Raw genomic sequence first — 21,133 nt, forward strand, 5'->3', positions numbered from 1 at the left:
GATGCTGTATCTTTACCCTCAGCCTCATTTTTGATTTTCTGTTATTTTTGGCACATGTGTCAGACGCCTCCTGTAGAGCAGCTGCGGCAGGAGAGCTGCGGGCCTGAGGTGGTGGGGGGAGAGGAGGCCGGCCTGGGGAGCCTGGCGGGGCCCAGACGAAAGGATTCCTGGGAGGAGCCGGTTAATGCTGGGAGGCTGAGGCCGTGAGAGGCCAGGCGCGGCCTGGCGGCCATTTCACCGCCGCCTCCGTCCCACCCGCCGTTGCCAGGGTGACCGGGACAGCGGCGTCCCCGCCCCCGGCCCCGCCCCGCGGCCAATCGAGGGGCGGCGGCGGCCGAGCGAGGTTCCCTTTGTTCAGCCATTTCGGGGGCCGGAGCGGCGCCGCGCGGAGCTGTGGAGGGAGAGGTCGGGCCGCTCCCTCGCCACTCCCCTGCCGCCGGGCTCTGGGATGGTGTGGGTACGTGTCCGGGTTGCGAGGGGCGGGGAGGGACGTCCCATCCCCGGTAGCCGCCAGCACCGCCGCGTGCCCCGGGCCGATGTCAGGGGCCTCCGCGCTGCTGTTGGGCGGAGAGCCGTGGGGCCTCGGCCGTGGGCTGCCTCTTCCGCCCTTACTGGGAATGGACATAGGATGGATGGATGGATGGATGGATGGATGGATGGATGGATGGATGGATGGATGGATGGATGGATGGATGGATGGATGGATGGATGGATGGATGGATGGATGGATGGATGGATGGATGGATGGATGGATGGATGGAGATAGGCGTCAGGCAGCGGCTGGAACGTGAGGATCCGGGCAGACCCCCGAGATACCCCCTTCAGCCCCCCCTTTCAGCCGGCTCCTCCCGGTATCTCGGCTGGCGCTGTCTCCGCAACGTTGTGCATGAAAGTGAAAGTCGCTTCAGGATAGAGGAACGTGGTCCTATTTCCTACCGTCGTTTCTGGCGTAGTTAGGGTCCCTGCTGTACAGATTTGCCTAGGTGGGGTTTTAAATTTTTATTCCGAAATATTAGAGGCGAGAAATCTTGTGATTGTCTGGTACTTTCCTTTGCATAGGAAGGTCGTTAATTTAGATACTCAGTAGAAATTGACAGTGGAACTTGTGAACCTTCTATGGGGTGAATGTCCAAAGGACAGGAAGGCTTTCTGGGCTGATTAATCTGCAAGATACTTGTCTCCGTGCTGTGAAGGTAACAATTCCTTTCACATGACTTTCTGCTCAAGACCTGAGAAATCCTCCTACTACTGTGAGGATTGTTCTGCGATGAATTCAGGCCACCACAGCTTCTTAACCTGTTTGCTTGTCCTCTTGCCTAGTTAAGTAGTCCTTAATGTGGCATTCGAATACATCAAAGGTGTGGTTAAATCCTTACAACACACATTGAATAAAAATTGACTTTTGTTCCTTCCGTAAATGAGTAATTGAACAGAAAAAAATAGACAAATACCCAAACTCTTAAAAGGAGCCTTTGATAGAATTGGAAACTGAGCCCATAAGTCTTCATTCTACATCTGCTGTGTGAACTGTAGTTATTTTTGAGTGGTATGTGGGAGGATGGAGGAAATGTGCCTACAGTTGGGAAGAATAGTTTCTGTATGATCAAAATTACTTAAGAATGCATTTTCCAAGATTTAGCTAGCTTATACTTTAAGTAGGATAAGACAAAAGAATATTATGATGGTGCAGAAACAGATTACAAAAGCAGTTTATTGACTGTGTTAAAGGAGGAAAGCTTAGGTTAGAATGAATATTGATTAAGGACCATGATTACTGTTGTATACAGGTGATGACACATTTCATTGATTAATACAGGTGCGAGCACAGCTGCTAAATTGAACTATGCCTTGTGACAGGGAGGTTAAAACATCATAATCATGGTTTTATGAATGTAGGCTTTTACTAGATTATCTGACACATTTTTCTGTTATATTTATTTAGAATCCAGTTTAGGAGTCCTTCTATGTGGATAGTCAATAAAGTAGATACGTGTAATTAGTTTTTAGCATCAGGGATGGGGCCTGAAACCTTTTGTAATCAAGTGAAAGGTATGCACAGAACTGTTCAGCAGACTGGCAGAGCTGTGGTAGAGTATATCCTCTTCCTACTTCACCAAGGTGCTATGGCTACAAAGGAGAGTGGAGGGAAGGCCAAGTACAATCCTTCTCCATCAAAGCTGATGTTCAGAATCTTTCCAGTTAAAGGTTGGGGCTGAAATAGAGACTGGTATTTTATCTTTTAAATGTCTTAATAATAAAGATCTTCTGTCATGGATCCAATGTTGTCAGTGTCATAAAAAAGTTTTTGCCATAAAAATTTTACAACAGTTTTGTGAACTTGACATGCACTAATCAGTGCATTATTATCAAGTTGTGCTGGTAACATGTAACAAGAAGGATTTTTTCTTTGTTTTGTGTTTGAAAGGCTAAGACTGCTTTTCCATTACTTTCATGCCTTAATATGTTGTGATCCGTTTTGATCTCAGAAATAAATTTTACCCATTAATTTGATTCCAAATTCAACAAGTATTTAAGTACATGTAACAGTAGTATGTTTCAATCACTGAATCCACTGCTTTCCACTCACTATTTTACAATATTGATTTGGGTAACTGAGGTAGCTTTTCTACATACATTGATAGATTTCAGATATATACTATACAATGTTTTTATTGCATGTATTGTACATATATAAATAGTAATATACTCATATACAGAAACATACTAATATACAAGTCATACTGAAATTATTTTAAATGTCTCATTGAAAGAGATATAGTTGTGTAGATCCACTGTTTGGTTTATGTATGTGACCTGTCATGTACACGATAAAACACTGTACATATTTATGCATGTATACATGGATGCCTTGGAATATGGCTTTTCCTAATAACAATATGAAATAAACCTCCAAATGTCACTTTTAGCCTTTAGGGGGTTTTCCTTTCCAAACCAGGCTCCAGAGTGAAATTTAAACAATTTAAAAACAATTGTTTGTTAATTTCTGGTGTACTAAATGCATTTGAAATTTTGAGTTTATGTATATGTCTACATCTAGTATGTATGTCCTTGTCTATGTGAGTCAAATCTCAAGGCATAAAATCAAATAAAATTTGTGTTTAAAGAAAATTTTTGCTTTTTAAACCTGGACTATAGAACAGAATCATGCTCTTAAATTATTCTCCTAATAAGTAATTTACTTCTGTAGAGCATTTTCTTCAAGTCATTTTGAGATAACCTTAGCACTGAAAACATGCTGTTTTTTGTGAGCCTTCCACTAAGTGCCTTAGTTTAAATATTAGGTCAGTGCAATATATGAAAGAAGAAAAGACTAGACAAAATGTTTTTGGCAGAGAATAGAAAATAGATAGTAGGTGGTACAAAGATGCAAGAAAGCTTACTGTCTTAAAATTCAAAAACTGCAGAAACAATGGTGTAATAGTACAGACCAGAAGTTCCCAAACTTAGTGGGTAAATGATCATCATCAGTCATTTCTGGCATCCAGGGTCTTGCTTTTCCAACCATGCCAAACCAGAGCCTCATCTGTGGCTCTTCTCCCACCTTCTTTACTGCATGTTCCTATCATTCAAGCAAGGATTGCAGTCCAATGCCCACATATAAGCTTTTCTATCTGTTCTTGCACCCATAAAAGTTTATTCTTTATTTCAGACTTCAGTCACATAATTTCTCTTCCACATACCCATATCATCAACCTTCACTTCCAGAAAGAAAAAGTGGTACCTTGGCTTCCCCTGCATTCATGTATCTCATTAATCCTGTTCTTCCTAACTTCCTGTGTCTTGGTCCTGTTCTATCCTGAACCAGAAGTGCACTCTGTGTGGGGACAGCAGAACTATTCATTGTGCTGAATGTGGGTGGTTGCTGCAGTAGTTCCTAACTGTTCCCACAGGTTATATGGAGGCCAGGGGGCCATTGCTGTGCTGGCTGTAGAGGAGCAGTGAGACCCAGAATCTGTGGCTCAGTTAAGTTTTGAATGTAGCATGGAAACTGGCATAAGTGGCATTTGGGCTACACTTTGGCCACCTTTTCTATAGACTAGGAAGAAAAATCGGTAGCAGACGAGCATGGAAAGGCAAGAGTAATTTTCATCAGAGACTAAAAGGCACACATTGCTTCTTCTACTGGATAAGCTAAATCAGTGCAAAAATCCAAACAGATACTTCAGTCTGTTTTACATCAGCTTTGCTTGAGTCAATTCATCAGGAAAAAAAAAGACAACCTTAAATTAAAATAAAAATCATTCCGTCTTGTGCAGACAGGCCCCAAGCCATGTCTTTGGAAATCAGGAGTGACTTGCAGTCCATTAAATGTAATGCAAATAGATGAATTTTGCGTAGGAGGCAGAAGCTTCAGTTGTTGAATCTGGCCCATGAAAAGTAGTTAAAACCAAGCAAGATGAGCTTTGAATGGGAGCTTTTGAACAAATGGGAATCACATTAACAAGAACACAGGACTCATATAATTGCATTATTTGCTTGTATGTGAGAAAACAATATTCCTCATTGGTGTCTGGAGCAAATATACTTTTGGAGCCCCTTGAAAAAGGAATGGAAGAAGGTCAATGAGGGGAAATGGTTGGTTTAAAAAAATGGTTGGTTTAAAAAAACTTAATGTTGTTTCATTATCCTCTGTAACACAGAGAGCACATATGCCCTAAGTGCAAATGTATTTCAGATACCTTCCTGTCTTAACATTTTTTAACCTTCTCTAAGTAAAAATTTACTTGGTCGTTTGATTACATTGACAAATTACTTTAGACACCATCCTTCCAAAATCTTCCATGTATCTGTAGAAGACTTTGTATAGTCTACTTCAGTTTCTCCACTAAAAAGTGGGTAACACGCTGCAACTTCACAATTCTTTGCTTCTGGAGAATCCCTATTCCCCCAGGAGATAAGTCTGTTTGTTTTCTGAGCCAATGTGTACTTGCAATCTATTTTGCAATCTATGATGATAATATGTTTTTCAGTTTAGCAAGGAATCCCATCTTAAGCACTGTCCATTCCAGTGGTTCTCTTAATTTCTTGGTGATTACACAGAATCAAAATGACAAACAAAATCAAATACAGCACCATTGGCAGTATTCAAAGCATTCCTCATTTGCATTGTACATTTCATGGTATGTTGTGTTTTGGTTGCTACTTCCAGTTGCAGTCTTTTCAGATGTGGGGTGGAAAAGATGATGCTGATAAGGGAATTCTAGATTAGTCTTGCATATAAATACCACTGAGTTCAGCTGTTGAGTGGATTGTTTTGCTTGTTGGTTCTATTTTTATTTTCAGTTATTGTTGTAAAAACGTTTTAAAAAATAAATATTTATTTTGGATATGAGAAAATTAATAGACTATATGAAGATGCATTTTTTAATATTTGAAATATTTTTAATAGTTAATAATATGAATTTTTGTATCAGCACTTGAGAATTAGCAGACATTGTGAAAATTGTCCTTCCCTCGTATCTTTTCTTCTGCATAACATGGCTAATGGATCGTACTGCAGGTTTTAATAACTTTAGCTTCATTGGAGTGCAATTCTCTCTCTCACTTTTTTTTTTTTTTTTTTTTTTAAGGTTAAATGAGATAGCATAGGCTGCCTTTTGATGTTGTCTTTGTAGGTCTTTCTTTGGGTAATAGTGCCAATTTAATTTAACATAAGGACAATTTCTTAACTGCAATTATTTTTTGGAGCTTAGGAGAAAGAGTATACTCCCAGAAACAAATAACTATCCTGAATTGTATGAGGACATACAAGTTAGACCTAAACTGTGGTGGAAATTTTAAATGTTGGCCAGTGAATTATTTGTAATCTGACTTGGTATTTTTGCAAATAAAAAGTGATATTTCTAGCTATTTGGTTCTAAAATTTTGCAGGTAAAAAGAACAATAATAGAAAAGAATATTTTCATTTTTCTTCACATTTTCTTCTTGCTCTTGTTTAATCAGAGATAATAATAAAATTCCTAAGTCTTAGAATTAAGTATGATAAAGTGATAAATAAGAAAATGAGACATTAATTAGAGAATTTGGTATTGCTGATAAAATATTACATGTCAGAAGGAATTCTAGAAAAGGTTCTGTAGTACATGGTTCTACATTCCTTCTAGTGTCTTCTGTGGAGCTTACAAAGAGGTACCTCAAGATCAGAGTGGTTAGATATAGTGTAATATTTTCATTGCAATTTAATCCTTGGGTCCTCCAGAAGATGATATCAATGTAAGATAATAAAATTCATTACTCCATTGCAACAGTAGATTAATTACTACAGCCCTGTTATAGGTAGGCTTGAAAGAAGGCAAACAAATTTTTACCTTAGTGAAGTTTAGCTGTCCTGTTCACATTTTCAGTAAGTGTTAAATAGAGAAAACTATTTATTATACAAACATCCTTTAAGATTATGCTAATTTACTTGAAAACATGTTTGAAACTAACCTCTGATTTCCTCAGTTAGACTTTTATGTTTGATTTTGAAATTCTGAAAAAATATTAAAGTCAATTTTGGTCTTATCCATGCTGAACAGCTTTAACACTCTCGGTGTTAAATCATCAGGCAGACCATTTTTCATAGAAGTGTTTTCATTTGTATGTGAGACACTGTGTATATAAGACATTCAGTACATTGTCAAAGAGTCAGTTTTGTTACTGAAGATAATTTGAAAGAAGTTAAGAAAACTTGGCTGCCATGCTATGCAGAAAATAGCCTTTTTGTTTTTTAATTTGATACAGAATTTTATATGTAATTTTTACTTGTGGTAGTGCCCAGAAGCCCAACATATGAGGCTCTAACATGTCAGGTGTGTAACAAAACAGCCTTTTCTGCATGTAGTTTACAACTGAATTGCAAAATAGAATATAAATGTTTTCCAGTAGGCAAATATAGGGAGAATAAGAAGTATGAGAGAGACTTAAGACCTCTGTGAATATTTCACCTAAGGAGAATTTCCACAGAAAATGTGAGAAAGGGTAGAAGGTATCTTGGAATCCCTTTTGCATTACACATGTTAGAGGTATCGTACGAGAAAGCATGGTGCAGGTCAATAAATTGATCCTCAAGATGAAGATTATAAAATCATTAGCAGGAAAAAAGACCATATTCTGTATCATGATAATGGATAAGAACTGTTTTATAGGTGAGAGATATTAATTTATTCTCTTGGCTATAGCTGTTTAGCCTGTGACTGTAGTTTAAACTCTTCATGCATTTATGTTTCATGGACTGATTTTTTTGCATAACTTTTTTAAGACAAAAATGATATGTAGAATGCCAGCAAGTTTATTTAGTGGAGTTGGTGAAGTGATTTGCAAATGCTTTTTATTAAAAATGTATTTAAGTGGCCTTCAATTTATTATATGACATGTGCATTTAAGACAGATTGAATTATTTTAAATTACAGTTTCTTCACTAAATAAATTTCTTTTATCTTTGTGCAAGGGAAAAAGAAAACCAAACCTTTAAAAACCTTTAATTATCTGTTTTGTATTGGTTGTTTTGTTTGTAGCATTTTAAGGGAATTCATTTACATATGTATCATTTAGACTAAGGAACTTATCACAGCAAGTAGTCTCTGATTCAAATACATTTTAATATCCTCCAAAAACCAACATAAAAGTATTTAAATGACTAAAATATAAAAAAACTTACAACTTAAATAAGAATTACAATTAAATTCCTCATCTAATTACATTTTTAAATGTTCAGATTCTTTAAGCCTGTGTTGCTTTTCTAACCTGAATGCATAATGTAATTTAATTTTTGGTTTCTAATGTTTCTTATTTAAAGAAATGCTGCATTTTAACCGGAAAGGTAAAAGAATTGCTAAGGAGACTGGTAGCAAGTTGATTAAGGTTGCAGCAAACTGCCCAAGGAATTTTATGGCTTCATTCATCTGTACAGTAACAATCTCTATCTGTGCAGAAGCAGCTACGTAGCCACTTCAGCACAGGAGCTTTAGGTAAGGTGAATTGCTTGCCTTAGGCCTTGCTTGCAATTTCCTTTACAGTGGTTTGACATTGCTTCAAAACTGATCTCACAGCTGCAGTTGTGAGAATACTTAAAAAAAAAACAGGCTAGAAATGAGAGATTACAGTAAGAATTTAAACTGTTATATTTTTGGTTTTAAATTGCTTCCTCTATTTGTGCCCTTTTTTTAACTAGACAGTATAAGTCCTCAGTCTACCTGTAATTAGTCACTGATCTCTTAACACTCATTGCTGGAAAGGGCTATGAAGATGTGTGTAGAGGTACTCCTGCAGTTTTCTTCTGTGACATCTGTTGGCTTCAAACTATAGCAACTTGAATATCTTGTATAATTGGAAGTCTTAGACCTCTAAAACCTCATCTTCAGATGTCATATCCAAGAGCATTTAGAATATGACTGAATATGTTTAAACTGAAAAAGCTGAAGCATTTTTTTCAGTGGCCATTTCTATTAGATATTCACTGTGCATCTATTAATTGAAACAGTCCTCATTCTTAAGATCTTTCCTTGCCACAATATCCAGTCAATTTTATTTTTTTGGTCAGATAAAAACTGGAAATTTTCTTTAGGAATTTTTAATACTGCTTTAATTTGTATTAATAATCTGTATTTAATATGACAGACATTTCTCTGTTCTTTTGTAGTAGTCTACAAAATTTCTGCCAAGTTAATCTTGAAGCACTTGGATTGTAACTGTTGTATTAAACAAACATACATTCAGCTCATATAATTTCCTACCATCTGAAAATACTGATATTCAGAGAAGGCAAAATGTCTGCAAATTCCACTGTGTATATAGATGCAGGAACAGTTTGGGGGTGGCAGTACTTCTGCCTTTATCCATCATTGTTTTTTACTCCCTTGTTCATCTGAGGCTTGAAAAGGATTGTGCAGTCATTCTTTAGCATTCTCATTAAGATCAATAAGTCCTATTTATTTACCTTAAATGTTTTGCTTCTTTGATTAAGGTGGGTAGTGTTTTGTTTTTGTGTATGATTGGAGCAGTTGACTGCTCTCACTGATGAACACATTCTCTTTTGGAAGGAGCTCCATTTCAGAAGAGTAATTATTTCCTCACTCTTTTCCACAAGGATGTAATTTTAGAATATTTATCTGACATTAGAGATTAGAGAGCACCCTGTACTCAGGCTTACTGGATAAGATTTAATTCCAGTTTCTTTCTAAAGGTTTGTAGAACTTCCATTTGTTTACCTCGCAGCTCAAATATGGCTCCACCCATTTTTCCCTATGCAGGACAGATAACTGCTCACTGGAGACATACAGGGACTAACAGAAACTGAAATACTGCCATTTTTTCGAGGCAACAGCATCTTAAGAACCTTAGATAAGCCACTCACTGCAATAAGGAAACTCATCAGGTACGCAGGGGAAAATGCACTAGCATTCTATTACAATGACCAGTGATGAGTTTTAGCCAGCACTGTTGCTGTCAATATTGCAAGTATCACCAAAGCACCAGTGTTGTTACCAATGACAGATCAGACAGTGGTAGTGTCACTGACAGGTGCATATCTTAGTGCATGTTCTGTGTTTAAAGGTTTTAAAACACATAGAGTGTTCATAAAAAGACTGGGAGGAAAGTAGATGAGCATGTGGTTCTGAATTCTGTGTACCCTGGGTTGCAGAAAAGAAAAAATAATTCCTAATCCTGATTAATCAGGTCTTAAGGCTCCCAATATTATTTTTGCCTTGGACCCTGTACTGAATTCCAAATTATTCCTAATGGTATTTCCAGAGGAGACTTCTCAGTATTTTGAATTTTTGAATTTTCTTTACAGTTGGTTTCTTTACAGTGGGGGCATACTATGAAAAGACAGTGGTATGATTTAAACAGCGTAAAATTACTAATTTTAGTAATGTAAATTGGAAGGCCAAAAGATTTAATTTTTTTATTTGATTTTAATTTAGCTTTTCTTTTCCACAATAGATCATTTTTACCCCATTTATGCATCAAAACATACTTACAAATACATATGCCATTTGAATTGTATTTGTTACTTCTTTCTACTAGCAAAAGTTCTTAAGCACCTTTACAAGTTCTCTTTCTTATTTAGTGAGATTCCTAATTTTTACCCTCTAATATATTATTATTTTTTATTATTGTTAAGATAGTGTTGTAGAAAAAGGAATTTAAATTAGTGAACTGTTTTTTGGGGTATATATCAGTATTTTACATATATTTTGCACAAAACTTGGTTGGTTTATAAGCACCACATATTGACAACAGTTGGAGAACTATGATGTATTTTGGTTCATCATTGTGCAGATTTTTTTTTTAACATTAGCTTAAAGACAGATCACCACTTACTTAGATTAAGGTGGTGTTTTTTGGTTTTTTTTTAATAATGTGAATAACCTTATTTTAAACAAACAATGCATTCTTTTCAGGGCCAATAACTTCCCCAAATTTGACCCTGTCCCATGATGAGGTGTAATCTCCTTTACATTTGCTGCATTTAGTAGCAGGGATGATTTTGTTTACAAACATTATTGTAAAAGAAGAGCAACAGATGTTTATCATCTGCCTATGCCACCAGGGCTCACGCACAGGCCCTGTCTGTCTTGGCTGAGCCACTGTGAGAGGAACAGACACCATGGAGTCTCTCACTGTATGACTTTCTTCCAAGATTTGCAGGGACCACCTTCTCAACCATGCAGTAAGTCAAGACAGGAATCATGCATCTGTTAGTGTCTTTATTTTTATTAATCTCTGTTAGTTTATAAGAATGAATGTATACCTGAAAGAAAGTGAATGTTAAAATTTCAGGAACTGCATCTCTTTTTTTCACAATACCCATCCATATATTTGGTTATTTTCAGCTGTAGCTTAGTTTGTAAGTAAATCTGCTAGTTTCCTCAGATGTTTTCAAAAGTCTGCATTCTGATCTGTCACAAGGAACAGGTTCAAAAGCTGTTTATCATTCTGATTTTTGTCTGCATCTTGGGGAAGCCTGTATTACCAATTAGAAAAACTGAAGTTCAGTAAAAGTCCTCCAGCAGATACCAGTCGCTTTGCCTCCTACAGCTCAGAGAAAGAAATTTTACTGTATACTTTAAGTAAGGAGTAGAATAGGGTTCATATGCACTTGACACTAATAATGCTTAAAAGAATTTTAAGCAGGTAAAAAGTGCATGCTGGATTTCAGACATAAAATTTGACAGTAGAGGTCAAGACTGGACTCGCAAGAATGATGCCTTTCATCCTTTGTACACCCACTTACTCCCTCTACCGTTAAAGATTTCAGCTGATTGATCTGGTATTTTTGTTACAAATTCGTGAGGTGATGTTTTTCTCAAACAGCTCTCCATTGAGTTTTAGATTGTTTTCTAACTGCCAGCATTAAAAGCATTAATTGTCATTTTCGTATCCAATGTGTGTGATTACAGTGGATCAAATCATTAGCCACACACTATTTTTCCACTTGATATCTCTAACTGTGGAAATAAAATGATCATAGAATCATCAAGATTGGAAGGGACCTAAAAGCTCATCCAGTCCAACCACCAATCCTGCACAACCAGTGTCACCACTAAACTACATCACCCAGTGCCAAGTCCAGATGCCTGTTGAACACCTCCAGGGATGGTGACTCCACCACCTCTTTGGGTAACCTGTTACAATGCTGGACCACACTAACAGTGAGCATTTTTTTCTAATATCACAATCTTGCCTGTCTCAGCTTAAGGTCATTTCCTCTTGTCCTCTCATACTGATACATTTGAAGAGATAGTGCATCCTTGTCTAGATTTGTTGATCAAAGGCATTTTAAGTCTAGATCTTTGCAGTTTTGCAACTGTCTACAACTTCATTCACTGGACATTTCATTAATGATAACAATGGTGTTTCATCCTGTCAAAGGAGAATTTGAAATCAAAATTCTTGTGATGATTTTGTAGTTGGAGGAAGCTTGGCTGTTTTTTTTTTCCCTGTAGCTGAAAATGTTGTGTGTCTAATTGAACCCATGAACAGCAAGAGATTTGGGTTTCAGTTCTGACCTATAATAAGCCTGTACTATATATTGGTGTTTGTTATCCTAATTTGAATTAAGCCTTAATTGTTCTACAAAACAAAAAATATAAGTGCATGCTGAGGCTGGTCATCCATTTTATCTGCGTTGGTGTGATGGTTTTGTACCTTCATATATATGGAAACTGTATTGCTGTGCTCTTTCTCTATGCTCATTTGATGCATGAGAAGCAGAGGTATTCATGAAATAAAGAGGGAATGTACTTCTGCCAGTAGAGTGGAATTATAGGCTGTCGATTTTCCTGAGTACTATTTCATCAATGGGATGGGATTCAATGGGATTTCACAGTGCAGGCTTTTACAGACATTATCTGCAAAAAGAAATACTGCTCCTCACTTTTGAGAGAAGAAGCCGTGAAATCATGGACGGTGACTGCAACAATAATGAGCCATAACAGCCCTTTCATACTGGCAACAGTGTAACAGATTTCATGAGCAGATACCTTGTTGTAACTGTAGATACCCTCAGAAAAACTCTATCATCAAATAGATGGATTTCTACAGACAGCACATCACATTACAGATTTATTTGCCTCAAATATTGAAATTCCAGTGCTCCAGGAAATTTGAGTTCAGCTTCATTATGAGGTGTTGTACTATGGGAGCATTTGTACACATACACAATTTCTAGTTTCATACACAACATGAGACAAAATGAACTCTAGCTAGAATTATCTCAGGAGGGTAGAAAGCTAACATTTCTCTCAGTTTCTTCAGCTTATCCAGCTCCTAGACCTACTGACCAAAGAGAATGAATAACAGTAGGAAACAAAAGTCACGTAACAGCACACAAATCTGAAGTTATATTACCTCAAAGCCCAGACATTTGCTGCCTTAAATGTTGTTGTCAAATTGCTCCTCAGAGGTAGATGAAATTCTGTCTATAGATAAGAAAAAAGGTATTTTTTTAAGATAGTCTTAACCCTACCAAGGAAGCACATTCTTAGTTTGGTACATTTCACAAAACTTTTTTCTTTAGAGCAAGGCTTATGATTCTATGATGCATCATGTTGAATTTGGCTAATCTTCTGCTAGGTGATTTTCCTCTTGGTCTTTTGTCATCCAATGTGACATTGAAGAGCTCTTAAAAAATGAGGGTTTTTTTGCAACCTTAGTTACCAGGAAGAGATTCCACTCCATTTGGCAAGTTAATACCCTTTCTGCCAGTCTTAACCACAAAGTTCTACCTTCAACAGAATTACACTTGCAATAGTGAAATTGGTTAGTGTTACATTAGAAAACAGTAAGCCTACAGCCTCTTCTGTTACCGATTTTTATACATCACAAATTTAAGTAATGTTGAGACTCCATCTTAAAAAATTTTCCTAAAGTTTGCTTTGTTTCTGTTTAAAACAATCCTTATAACCAATCAGCCCTAGAAAAGTAGAAAATTAATTTCATACACATTTCAGTCAGGAGCACAAAATCCTTTCAAACTGTCTTCATAGCATCATAAGCACCTTAGTAACCTCTCTGGTGCTTCACAGGGTCAAACTGTCTTCTTCCTTATACTATTCAAATTAATTGTGTAATAAATGTTAATCTACAGTTCATATGGCTGAATTCAGACTGCATCAAATGTTTCATTTGATATGTTGGATGTGAGGACTACCAGTATTCTTCTGAAGTGAAAGCTTAGGGCATGTCTCCAGGCACAAAGCATTGCAAAATAGTATAACAGTAGCTATTCTGCATGAGCTCCTTCACATAAACACATTTATTCTGTGTTATGAGAGCTTTTTTTCTGCTTTTCTAAATGTACATCACTCTTAGCTTGACATAAGATGGTTTACAAAGAAAGCTGTTACGGAATATGTGTTATTTCTGCTGTGCATACAAACTTTTGCAGAAAAACACTGTAAGCAGTTTGTGTGGAAATTCAGAAGGCTGGATTTTAGCAATTGATTGAATGATTGATTACCACTATTAATTACCAATAACATGGGTTACAGTGCTTGAATTTTACAGCAAGAAGAATGCTATTAGAATTCTTTCAAAATAAAAAAAAAAATCCAATATTACCTATGGAATAAAACTAAAGAATGGGAAAAAATTTCTAAAGGATTAAGTGGCTGAAACGGTCTAACAGTTCTGAAATTAGGACTGTTTTGAGAATTAATTTTTACTAGAGAATAATTACTTGAAACTAGTTTCAAAACCACTAGCAGTGAAAAGTTGTAGTTTCCAAATGTACAGCTTGGAGTTTATGGCATTTGAGGAATGGGATATCTTCCTAGCAGTGCAGATTTCAGTCTCTTCTCTGGTTGATTGTTGGGAGGGATTTGCACCAGGTTCCTGTTTCTTTTGTACGTACACTGAGACTATGGAGGAATGGGGTGGGTATTCTATCGTGAATCTCCTGTTTGTTCTGTCTGTATGTGTTTGGAGTGTCAATTAATACATGTTGCTGATCAGAAACCAGATTCTAATCCAAGTTCCTGTTAGCATCTGTTTGTAACATAATGAAAAGCAACAAGAGAGATTAAAAGACCTAGCACCAAAAGCATTCCAGTGTGATGGTAAGGAGACACTGCACAAAAAAAGTTGGGTTACTCACCTTGGGAAGAAGCAAGAATGAAAGCCTGTCTAATACATTCACTACTCTGAAAAAACCTGGATTTTGAATAATTTAGCAGCAGTACATATTGTAGCCATTTCTTTTGTTTCCTTGTATAACAGGTATGTGTCATTTCAGTCTTAATGGGGAATTTTGGGAGGGAGATGGAAGAGGTCAAGAAAACAGAAGCAAAAAAAAAATTATAGGCTTTTTGTGGACACTTAAGTAGAAAATTGCAAGGTCTGTGAAGAGAGAAATATCTTAAAGATATAGGTGTTTGAGCATGTAATTGTTTTGTTTGTTTGTTTTCAGTATTACTTATTGTGATAATAGTGGATTATGGCTAGTGCATGACATCTGAAGACTGGATAACAGAGAAATCAAATATTTCTCAGCATTTATAAGGATTCTCTCTTCAGAGAGAATAAATTGTAATCTTAAATTATATAGATGAAGTGTGTCAAATTTAGTTCTGCTTCATTTTGCTGATTATGTGGCTGTGTTTTGGAGAGTAGCGTTCATGCTTTGGGTACTTTGTTTAACATTGATTATGATTTCCTTTCTATACAAGAAGATTTATGCTTGGGGAAAACAAAAAAGGCATAGCATAAAGATAGATAAATGCAATACAGAAATAAACAATTTTCTCCTTTTTTTTTTTTCTGTAATGCATTTGACCTGAAGGTTTTTTCCTTGTCTCACTCAAATTATTTTGATTTCTGCTTCCTTACATAATTTGGAAGACTAGAGATAGGTTCCTGCTATGGTTTCATATACAGAAGCTGAAGGAGACACCTCGTCTTGCAGAATACCTTCTCATCTTCATAATGTCTCATAAATTATTCTAGCCTGTCTTGCAGGATGATCGTGTAAAGCACTTAGACATCTCCACTAGAGGTGTCTTCTGTAGAGGCTCCCATTCATACTTCAATTTGTAGGCTTTTTTCTGTCCTTTCCACTGCAGAAGTGGAAATTCTTACCAGGATTGAATTCTAGTTACATTCTCGGAAAGGAAACTTACATTCTTCTTAGTTATGGATCCATGCCATGTTTCTCTACCTGCTCTTTCCTGTTCTGTCTCTCAATCTTCCTTTCTTTCCCTTGTTTCCCATCTTTAATGTTGTTCTTCTTTAACTTGGTTGGAGCTTCTTTAGCTTGTTGTGCTTCTTAAGCTTGTTGTGCTTCTTTAGCTTGGAAACCCTTGGTTTCCAGATAATACTAGACAAATATAATCCTTGTGTCAAAAGTTCTGAATAATAACTTTTGAACCTCTAATCAAGTTCAAACAAACTTGACAGATGTGTGGCAGAAGTCTCAAAGAAAAATCAAATTTCTACAACCTTACTGCTAAGGCACAGTTAGGTGAATGAGGCCCACATTAGCGCTCTTCTTTGATGTGTTCGACTTCAGCTTTCATCTGCTCCAGCTGTGCATGCATCCTAGAAAGATCTCTCCTGCCCATACAATGGGAGCCATTAACATCAGTTTTAATGGTCTGGATCAAAATCCTTTTGTTTTGACTTGTTCCTATACTGGAGGGAAATGAGTGAAGATTCACCCTGATCAGAAAAATCTCATGTAAATCTTGTGCCTATTCTTTCCTACTAAGTAGTGGCATGTCTTTATGTACCTGCCTTACTGACTTCATCTTCTTTAGGTGCTACAAACTCTCAAGAGGTGCTCAGCTTTTATAGTCTCCCAAAAAGTCATGTGATAACTACAGCAGTAGTTGCAATACTGATTTTGTCTCCTTCAAGAATAGCATCACAAAGTAATAGAAGAAAAGTTAGCTAAGGACACTTCTTAGAACCTTGGACTGGACATTCAGTATTGGGGAGGTGAAACAAAGAGCCATAAAGCAAATTATCTGGGATTCACCCCTAGGAATCAGTATTGTTCCCTGTCCTCAATGCCTCTGAACAGCTGTTACGGCTGAGATTGCAATGTTTCAATTGAATTCTGTACTGCAGCAGAAATCAGTTTTCATGTCAAGTGAGGTACTTACACAGTGACTAAAAGTAAGATTATAAAAACCAGGGAATTACTGGCTTTCACTTTCACATTTTAGACCAGTTTTAAACAGCATGTATTCTTCTGTTAGTATCATACATAAAAATAACTATATACATACATGTGTAATGCATATTTGACATATATACATATGTATCTAAATTATCAATTTTAACTCGACATCTCCTGTGATATATTTTGGGGCTAAGTTTGAGATACAGTAGGTATTCAAAGCAGTTTCTCTGGAGTTTGCACACCCCAACCTCCCCCTATTTCCATGCGTACTTTGACCTGTTCCCTCTTTACATGTAGAATTGGGAACTTCTGAGATCTGCTCAGCACTCAGCAAAATAACGTAGAAGTGCAGCAGGTACCACGTTCCTGACCCCGGGGTCTGATACCGCGTCCGCACTTCTCTTCCGTGGGAAGGCGGGAGCCTCGCACTCGTTGCCGGGCGCTATCCCAGGGGGCTGGGCCGGGCCCGGGGCGCCCCTTCGTTCCTCGCCTGTCCCGTCCGCTGGAGGTTTCTGTCTGCTCTCGGGTGGGCGGCGTGGGCTTCCCGTTTGCTGTCGGCCAGGATTGAGGTGCTCGCGTTCTGTCGCCCGCAGGCTCCTGGCAGAGTGGGACGCACCGGGGAAAGGCGGACGGCGGCGCCGGCGGCCCCGAGGCGGCCCGGGCGGGCGGAGCCGTGCCCGGCGCTAGGACCCAGCAGGACGCGAGGCGGCTCTTCGGGCCGGATCACAAATTCGTCGTGACTCAGTCTCTGCTCAGCGCGGAGGCAGCGGGAGCAGGTCGGTGTCCTACGTCTATCCAGCGGCTGCTGGGGTGCGTGGGGGCACGAGAGCCGGAGCGAAGCAGGCACTGCCGCGCCCCTTCCCTGGCCCGGCCTTTCTTCATCTCCGCCCGCCTCCGCCCGGGCCCTGTCGCGCCGCCAACCGCGGCCGCCTGTTGTCTGCTATTTTCCAGGCAGCCAAGATGGAGTACGAGTGGAAGCCCGACGAGCAGGGGCTCCAGCAGATCCTGCAGCTGCTCAAGGAGTCCCAGTCCCCGGACACCACCACGCAGAGAGCCGTGCAACAAGTATCCTTGGCCGAGGCTGGCGGGGCCCCGAGAGTGGGCCGGGGGCGGCTGTGGGCGGGCGGGGGGAGCGTGGCCTGCGCGGCAGCGGGGCCGGCGCTGCGGCAGCTGGGCCTGCCCGGCTCGGCCTGGCCGGGGACTCGCCGCAACGCGGGAGGCCGAGCCCGGAGCGGGCAGCCGTGGCGCGGCGTTTGAACCGCCGAGGCGGCCTGTGGGCCGCTGGGCCGCCTTCACCCGGCGGGCACTGGGCACCTGTTGCTAGCCCAGAGACAAGGGCCGCTTTCGGTTTGACCGTAGGGAGCCTTTTTAAAAAATTTATTTATTTATTTTCAAAGCCTGTGCTCGGGCGCGTCTCTGCCGATATCCGCCGCTCTTTCGGGTTCCCCCGCCCAGCCCCCAGGGCGGCCGGGCGGGAACGGGGCCCTCGGCCCAGGGAGTCCCGCCGAGGGGTTCGGGAATGCCCCGCGGCGTGTGCCCGCTGTCCCCGCGGCAGAGAGAAGGCGAGCTGGGGTCTCTCGAAGTAATCTGGCGCCGGGATTCGAGGTGAAACCCGTAGCTGGTGGGGGTAGTGCCGCTGGCAGAGCCGCTGCCTGCGCGCCCTCGTGGGCCTGCTGGTTCTGACACTGCGCATTTTGGTGCGTGGTGAGGATGTTTTTATTTGTCTTGAAGCTTGATCCTGAAACTCGGCTCTTTAAAATTCACCAAAATGGGGAGCTCTACAGTATGTAGCTTCTTGTACTGCTTTGATTTGGTGTTGGTGTTGTGGATTGATTTTTTTTTTTCCCTCCCATGCCTCTTCTTCCCCTTCCCCGCGCGGCGCCTCCTCCCTCCCTCCCCCCCACCCCCGTCACTCACTCTTCATTGTAGAAGTAATGAATAGCAAGGTTTTAAGGAGTAAGGATTGAGAAAGCAAAACCTTAAGTTTGATAGAAGCATAGGCCTTAAAAAAGAAAGGCCTCATCTATTGTTTTCTATTCTTTGCGCTAGCCATAAGTGCTATGAAATTTATAGAAGTGCTGAAATTCTATGAGGAGTTTGTTATCTGGATCTCTTTTTATTTAAGGCATTTTCTTGAGGTCTCCACAGAACGCAGCAGAATTTATTTAAGTAGGTAAGAACATATGTGTGTCTGTATGCATTTATATTAAGAGTTTAGCTTTTAGCCAAATTTGCTCCACTTCTAGACGTTTGTACCAAATGCAGTGAATATCAGGAAGGCTTCTGCTCCTGTCTGAAAGGTGAAGGTCAATTGAATCTTGATCATATTATTCTTTCAGCTGTGCTCTAAATTTTTAAACTATGATTGCTTTCTTTGAAAAATCCTAAACAGAAGAGTCTAAAGAAGTAGTTTTCTGATAATACTCCAAGCTTAAACCGATGCTCTTTAGTATTTAACATATCAAAGAGTTTATAGGAGAGTGTTTATAATGTAGCTTTATTGTAAAATTGGACTTTAAAGCTTTTCTTCAAATAATTTAATTACATCGTGTTTGTTTATAGACCTATAGCATCATATATGCATGATAGGCAGTATAAGTAATGCTGTCTGTCTTGATGATGTATAGAACTTGACTAAAGTCCTTTCAACTGATGCTTGAAATTCTTTTTAAGTGATAGTGAAAACTCCCTGCTGTGTCCATGTTGGCTAGTAAAGGTTAGAGGTAGAAGGCTTTGTGTGTGTGTGTAAAGGTTCCACACACATACAAAAGGAATTGTGATGTCTGTTGTGTTCTAGGATGCTGTTTAATAGCATGTCCAAGCAGGGTTGTGATTAATGGTTTCAAATTTAAAATACTTAGTCCATAATTTTTTGTAGAAAAATCAAAAACATTGTGTTTGTTCTGCAATACTCTTTCTTTATGATGCTGTCTTAGCACACTTGGGTGTTCAGGTGTCAAATACAATGACGTGAGAAGTATACATTAGCTTAAACTCTTTGTTAATAAAGTTATAGATTGTTATGGTTTCAGATATTTTTCAATTTAATTTATTGTTGTTTCATGGAATGAAAAAGGAGAAGTTAAGTGGGTGAAGAAGTTGCTAAGAAAATTGGTCCAAGAATTAGTCTTAATTTCTTAGGCCAGCTAAGTGTTTTCTCAATAAGTTTCTGTTAAATACTGCTCTTTTTGTTCTTTCTTCTCCTTTCTGTTAATTTTTGATCCATTTGACGACCCAGTTGTTGTTAATGTTCAGCTGCCCGTTCCAGTGATACAGCTTTATGGATACCTTTAAGGATCTGTTAATTTTTATGTCTGCCCATGGATTATTTTTTAGATTTCCCCACAATTAAAAGCTATTGCTTCAGTGAGGATATTTCAGAAACTGTTTTTAGGTTTTTCATGCTCTGTATGTCATGAGCTTATAGTCACAGCTGATTGAATTGATGTAGCAGTATATAACAAATATAACAATCTTTGTATCCAGAAAGCTATAAATATTGTATGTAAAGATTCAACTTTCCTTAACAGTTTTTCTCTTCAGAAACTAGAACAACTTAATCAGTATCCAGATTTCAACAACTACCTGATTTTTGTTCTTACAAAGTTGAAGTCTGAAGGTAAGTTCTTGAGATAGTGACTTTTAATTTACTTTTTTTCGCCTTTAAAATAAATGTATTGTTTTGCTTTAAAGAAAAAGAAAGCTGGCTTTAGTCAGCTTTCTGGTTGGTTGACCTGTCCGTAGTCATGTAGAATTCACTTATACACTCTGTGGTCTTTGTGGGGAAAAAAATCTGATAACTTATTAGTACGTGCAGTATCAGCCTTAGGATGGAATCCATTCTAAATGGCCTGTGAAATCTTCTGAGAATGTTTGAGCATCATACCTCTATTGGACTGTAGTAAAGTTGTGGAATAACTGTGGTGTATCATCGTTATATACATTCTAAAACATACTGCTAAGTTCAATTATGACAAATATCTCTGTAGTAATGAGACTGCTAAATACTTTGAAGACTACATATTTAGAGTTGTCTAGAGACGTCTGTCATAATCGTCATTCTGAAGATTTAATTGTAGTAAAATACAGTTAGAAATCAATAATGTTGTTTTATTGTTATGGACATCACAGTACAATATGGCATTGTGTATAGCCTTTACCAGTTAGTAAATTCAGCCAGTTACTTTGTGGTCAGGGCGTGTGAAAGAGTGTCTTCTCAGTGGACTGCAGCTATTGTTTTGAGGTGTCTTTGATCGAGAAAGGAAAATTTGTTTCAAGATCTGCTTTAGCACATCTGTTTCTTTACGTATGTTTGTAATTGGGTTTGGTTGTTCAAGTAGTTTTCTAGGTTTTTTTGCTTTAGTGTTCTGCTACTAATGCTTTTTCTGCCATTTGATGTTTCACATCTTTGTTTGTGGATCCTTGCTTTTTCCCTTTGAAGTAGATTTTACTTAGGTGTGGCCCTGTAACGTTCAACGAATTGTCAAGAATGTTTGTCTGCATTTT

General features: G+C 38.7%; 1 protein-coding gene across 4 annotated transcripts in view; it reads left to right on the forward strand.

Annotated features, from left to right (window-relative positions):
* Positions 1-319: 319 nt before the first annotated feature.
* TNPO1 (transportin 1) overlaps positions 320-21,133 on the forward strand; it is a 73,362-nt gene continuing 52,548 nt past the window's right edge. Inside the window, exons 1-3 of one of the 4 annotated variants that reach the window (XM_050986642.1) lie at positions 320-457; positions 17,221-17,692; positions 20,171-20,246. In XM_050986642.1, coding sequence (XP_050842599.1) covers positions 17,588-17,692; positions 20,171-20,246 — 181 coding nt within the window. In that variant the 5' untranslated portion in view covers positions 320-457; positions 17,221-17,587. Of the gene's footprint in view, positions 458-16,675; positions 17,693-18,131; positions 18,233-18,752; positions 18,801-20,157; positions 20,247-21,133 lie in introns of those variants that run through there. The other 3 variants (XM_050986643.1, XM_050986641.1, XM_050986640.1) reach the window with 3 other exon arrangements.

Source organism: Serinus canaria, chromosome Z (assembly GCF_022539315.1).
Source record: "Serinus canaria isolate serCan28SL12 chromosome Z, serCan2020, whole genome shotgun sequence".
NCBI lineage: Eukaryota > Metazoa > Chordata > Aves > Passeriformes > Fringillidae > Serinus > Serinus canaria.